Source organism: Balearica regulorum, chromosome 10 (genome assembly GCF_011004875.1).
Source record: "Balearica regulorum gibbericeps isolate bBalReg1 chromosome 10, bBalReg1.pri, whole genome shotgun sequence".
NCBI lineage: Eukaryota > Metazoa > Chordata > Aves > Gruiformes > Gruidae > Balearica > Balearica regulorum.
Genome location: NC_046193.1, coordinates 2,842,942 through 2,848,941, shown reverse-complemented (window position 1 = coordinate 2,848,941; position 6,000 = coordinate 2,842,942). Strand labels below are relative to the sequence as shown.

At 36.8% G+C, this 6,000-nt stretch overlaps 1 protein-coding gene across 5 annotated transcripts in view; it reads right to left on the bottom strand.

Annotated features, from left to right (window-relative positions):
* Positions 1-632: 632 nt before the first annotated feature.
* Positions 633-6,000, bottom strand: part of TAMM41 (TAM41 mitochondrial translocator assembly and maintenance homolog) — a 28,283-nt gene continuing 22,915 nt past the window's right edge. For 2 of the 5 annotated variants that reach the window (XM_075762750.1, XM_075762753.1), the window contains one exon: positions 2,796-2,920. In XM_075762750.1, the coding sequence (XP_075618865.1) occupies positions 2,844-2,920 (77 nt within the window). In that variant the 3' untranslated portion in view covers positions 2,796-2,843. Of the gene's footprint in view, positions 782-1,636; positions 1,903-2,795; positions 2,921-6,000 lie in introns of those variants that run through there. The other 3 variants (XM_075762752.1, XM_075762751.1, XM_075762754.1) reach the window with 3 other exon arrangements.

Genomic DNA, 6,000 nt, shown 5'->3' with positions numbered 1-6,000 from the left:
TGCCTCACCACTCTAACAGTAAAGAATGTCTTTCTAACAGCTAATCTAAATCGACCCTCCTTCAGCTTGAACCCATTCCCCCTTGTCCTGTCACTACACTCCCTGATAAACAGTCCCTCACCAGCTTTCCTGTAGGCCCCTTCAGGTACTGCAAGGCTGCAATTAGATTAGAAATAGATTAGAAGAGTCAAGGCTCATTTAGGCCCTTTCCCACACAGCCTGAAAAGAAAATAGGTAGAACTACAAAAAAACCTCCAGAACATCTAAAATTCAGTTCCATTAAAATAAATAAATAAATACATATTTTTGCTAATTTGAAATTTCCTACAAGGAGGTGATACATTATGTACTGTCCATTTCAGTTTCCAATTTTTTTTCACAGATTAGGACTTTTTTTTCCTTCCTTCCTTCCTTCCAGCAAATACTACAGTGGACCCTACTAAAAATTTGCTAATACCAAGTTTCTGGTGCTAAAAAAAATAAAAATAAAATAAAATAAAATCAGTCTTCTGTCCATGCTCCTGCCCATCTGCAGTTTCCCCTACAGCCTGCTTCATTTGGGACAAAAAATGAAAGCTGTTACCTCGTCAGATGACTAAACCAGGCAGTTCTGCCAGCACTGCACTTCTTACCTGGTAACTATTTCATTCACAAGGTCGTGACTCCATCCCAAATTTTTTCTCGTGCTGTTCATTTGTCCAAAAGCCTTGTATCTGTCGGGGTCTGTTTCTACCACTGGGATCAGTATTCTCTGTTCTTAAGAATTTTCCACCAAGCATACCTAAGTAAGTTAACAACTGATTTCAGATTTCTTTTTACTAGACCTTATGCTGAAATGTAAAAAATTGTACGGCTATTTCAAGTCTTCACTACATACAAAGTTAATTTTAAGGTGGGTAGGGGATATTTTATATAAAATACTTCTAGATTATCCAGAAAGGAATCTCTTCATGTAAACAAAAAAATCCAGCCAAGCCCCAAGGTTAATTTAATTTAAACAGTGGCTTAAATTCTCTAGCTCTGTTTCTTATACTATAAACTTTTCAAATCGGGGACTTTGGTCTCTTACTAATAGGGACAGAGAATGCTAGTACCATACATACAAACATTCTTTTAGCCACCTAAATCGCTTAAGTCACTTCTTTTGTAGAAAATGTCACTGTGAAAAGGATAGTCAGCCTCCTAATATCAGAAAAGGGACATTTGGAGGGGATGTCTTACAAATTCTAGATCTATCAAAGGATAATGCAAAGATTTAGGAATCTGCCTACGACCTTAGAAAGTTACTATTTCACAATAATATTATTTTCCAAGAAAATAAAAAAAAAAACAAAAAGGACATATTTATTTCCTGACTCTAGATTCAAATTTTGTCCCTTTAAACTCAAATATTTAAAATAATCAATATATAAAAGTTCCCCTGTGATTAAAGTAAACCTGAATGAGTCATATTACATACAGTAATATATTTTCTGTCTTCTTTCTTAAATTTATGCTTTGAACTGCTCACTAGAAACATTTAGCAGCCAATTTCATTCCAATAATTTTTTTAAAGTGAGATCACTACATCAAATGGAGCTTGAGAGATGGCCCCACAGATCACAGAATACACAAGGAAAAAAAATATGCATGCTAATCAGGAAAGATACATTTTATTTCCATTTTTTGCCTTCAAATTGTTTTTATCATTGACACTCTCACAAATAAAATGTTCTCTCAATTTCTTTCTATTAAGAAAACCATCCAAAATTAGCAAACCGACCTGACTCAGCACGAAAAATCTTCTGTTTACAACAGATGCTCCAAATTTATTGTGTCACACATGAATACTGCCAGAAATGTCCATTAACGGCATGATTTATCTAATGTGTTATGTAAAGAGTCCAATTTTCTTTAGTTTAGCTAATTTAATTAAACAAGGGGAAATAAGTTTTATCTTTGTGAACAGTATTTTTGGAAAAATAATAATAGTCAAAGACTCAAACAATAGGTACTTTTGTTCATAAAATTCCCAACTTTATAGCACTTAGATGAAATCTTCTGCCAAGCAACACACATTCCATAAAGCTGCTCAAGTAGGTCCTGAAGGTCAATGGAAGTATGACTTTCTTCCCAACTGTGACACTCCTGACAGTGCTTAGCTATGAGTTGGGCAGTTGTCATCTCAGTGTCATGAAAGGAGCATACAATTTTTATGAAAGGATGCAATACCTGACAAGTTTCTCATTTCAAATGCTCTTTCCTAGACTAAAAGTCATTGTCAGCGTTTTTGGATTCAGAAGGTCACAGTTCTGAAGAAGAATTTACTTTTCATCAAGTATACCCTGCAGAAGCACCCAGTAAGCATCCTCAGAAGATTCTAAGGCTGAACTTGTAAGTGCAGAAATAATGTATCTCAAGAAGACAGCTTCATATCTAATTAAGACTCCACAGACTCTCCAGTTCCATAACTCCCCGACAGAAGTAAAATTGGGACAGTGAATATTTTGAAAGAGCCTGGGGGTACTTTGGAAAATAAAGCTAGCAATACATAGAAAATGAGTGGCTTTGTTTTTTAATTCATATGTACAATCAATCCTTTTTACTCAGGGTTTCTGAAAATCTAAGCTATAGTATACAGGAAAATTCATTTCAGTATTTACACAGTGTAATTCCTTTGCCCTATTACCATTGAACCTCCCCCCATTAACAACAGTTCCTATTTTAGTAGTAAAATTGGGCATGTACATTATTAGAACAAACTTCTCAAATGAGTTTTAATCTCCTCAAGTTGGCAAAGCAACACCTGCAAAATATTTCGAGAAAAAGTACCATTTATTTACCCATACACAGTATGTCAAGACTCAAGATGTCTTCCTTAACCATCCCTTTGTCATTTTATATAATTTCTTCATACTGTAAGTCATAGATTTCTTTGCCCCTAAAAAAAAAAAAAAAAAAGAGACACAAAACACATAAAATGTCAACATTTAGGAAGGCTAACTGGAATACTAGGTTCTTAATACATTAAATAAAATATTTCCCTAGAAGAATGACAACCTAATCCATCAGGCAGACATGCAAATAACCTTTGTCACATTTATAACAGTAATAATGACACACAAAAATACTTTCAATACTATCAAAGCATGCAGAATTGAGCAGGTTTATTCTGAAGGCCTGACGATGTTGCATACAAGCATGTATAGACAATGACCACAGTATAGCAAATGTAGATATTAATGATAAAACTCTTTAACTAGTACAGATTTACATACTAGTACAGAATTTACATCATTGTTACTAAATGCTAAATATAGGAAGGCTTTTAAACCACCTGTGTCTACTGCAGACCCTCACCAAACCAATACATAATGCTTTTCAAGCCCTTTCTGTTCTACTGCTCCGTAGCATGTCCAGCTGAGTAGGATTGTACTCTGGCCTGGTGATGGACACCAGCAACCCAACAGACTATATTCTGCAGCAGGACACCCTAACAGGATTTAGAGAAATCCAAGCTGTTAAGCGTGCAGATTAATTAGCTGGCCACATCTGTGAGAAGAATCTAGTTGTCGAAGCATTTCGGCTCTTGAGACAGGAGCCCATCACCAGATTCTGTAGATTAGATGAGGTCTAATCATCAAGATTATGCCCAAAGTTGTGCAGCCAAAATTTTGCTGAAGGGTAAAGGGAAGGAGAGAGAGGGGTGAACTAGGACAAGAGAACAGTCTGCTCAAGCAAGACAAGCTAACTCTGCGTGACTGGTAGACAGCAAGCTTTATACTTCCAAATCCTGCTTTACCTATTTCTTCCACTAGTCGTATTTTAGTTAGCCTCGCTTGATGCTATACATCAGGCACTTGGTTGCCTTGTTGCTTCTCAATTCTAACTGTGCAGAACTGGTCTACATCACACTGATGCCCATCTTCATTAAATGCAATCAAACACTGCACATCACCAGCAGCATTCCAGGAGAAACAAACCCAGAGCATTGCTATGTGAGGGCTTGTGAATTAAAAATGAAAGTGTGTTTTTTTTCCATAGGAAACGTGCTGCTGACTGTTGAGGTAGAAATCTGTTCTGCTTTCAACAAGTTGTAAAGTAGATTATAACCTCCTTCAATATTTTTTATTGCCTCATCCTAACTAATGGCAGCTACCATTTCGTAACTGAGAGAACAGCACATCTGCAAGAAAATAAAACTGCTCAACTCACATAATGAAATTACATCTGTGTCCTCAGGTAAAAAAATGATAATACTGAAATGATGATGGGTATGGAAAACCAGATTAATAAGGCACATACCCAGGTGAACTGAAAGAAGCCAAAACAACAAGTTTATGACATACAACTATAATCTGGCAGCACTGCCAATATCAGAAGTATACAATGGACACCAGTGTGAATATCCTGCCACAGGGCTGTAGTCTGGACCAAAACTGGTTCAGAGTATCCCGCCTGTCACTTGTTCACAATAAACCTCATAAGAAGCCAGAACAGCAGTCATACACTAGCATCACCCTGCCGTAGCCCACAAGTAGTGAACTTTGGTAAATACCATACCGTGATGCTAGGCCTGCAGTGAAGGCAGGCATTTCGCAATTTTCATAAAGATACAGAAGGATTTTGCAGCAGTCATTGCCTCCAAGCTTTCACAAGTTTCAGATGCAAAGAGTTTGCGGATGACTCCCACACAATTTGTTAAGTGCATCCTTAAACACTCCCTTAAGTTCTACCAGAGATGAGCCTTCTCTTGAGACCTAGAGTAAAAAAAGACACAGCCTTTTGCTGGGTTTAGTCATCTAGTTTTTGGAAACTTAAAACCAAAATATTGTTAGTCTTGGCATTTCAGTGGGCTTCTGAGATCCTAGCAGTGGAACTACTTATTTTTCCTCCTTCCAGCTTTTTTTGATTAAAAAACCACCCCCAAAAAACCCCAAATCCAACATAAAACACAGACTGGCTTTTCAGATTACAACAGTCTAATCACACCCATTCAAAACTAAAATGGCAAATTGTGCTGCATTTAAAAAAAAGTTTTGATTTTGACACTTACATGCACAGAGTAAGAAGTATGGTACATTATACTTACTACAATCTTTCTTATGTTTATTTAATAGAACACTGTTTACCTGACAAGACTGACTAAAAGAAGACAGAAGCAATTCAGCCAAAAGTCATACACTATGACACACCAGAACACAAGGAAAGATCTTCTGGAACAAATGAACAACTTACACCCAGGTTTAGTCATCTACTGCATTGCACTTTTTTTTTTTTGGGGGGGGGGGGGGAAGTGTATGATAACATTTGATTTTGAAAGGACCTTAGAAAGTAATCAAATATAGATAAAATACTTTAAGTGAAAGATGCATTCCGTATTAGCAGTCTAGAGCCACCAGAAGTCAAATGAGAATGCAGTAATAAGGAAAAGTGCATGCTCTATTTCAGAAGGAACATGATAGAGTAAAAAGCCTATCATAACAAATATGCTGTATATAATCAGTTTTGCACTTCTTGCGCCTCTAATTGCAATTTAAATAAACTCAACTTTACCTTTTGTAAGGAATCATCTACGCATATACTGTCAACTTACAAAACCACGTGCATCTCATATGTAAGCTCAGACTTTTCTATATTTAATAGGGTTTTGCTAAAAGCAAGCACACTAATGAAGTCACGACAGGCTTTTCTTTGCAGCATCTCAAGTAACAAGTAAATAATCATGTAAATTCTGAAGCGTCTCACATAGCTGCATTAAAATTGCACACAGTGTAAGAATTCCAGTTGCAGAACATGGCCAGACTGAGCTCAGCATAGCACATAAGTGAAAGAAGGGGTTCAAATCCCCAAAGTTAAAACTATGTAACTGTACAGCTCTGAAAATTACTGTCCAATCTCCTAGGTCCTATACTACCAGGATACAGCCCCTCAAATACCGAAATTGCTCTGCCAGAATCGATGTTTTTCTGCCATTCCAATGACGGCAGCGTACTTCTGGAAGCCACGGTATGTGGCAAA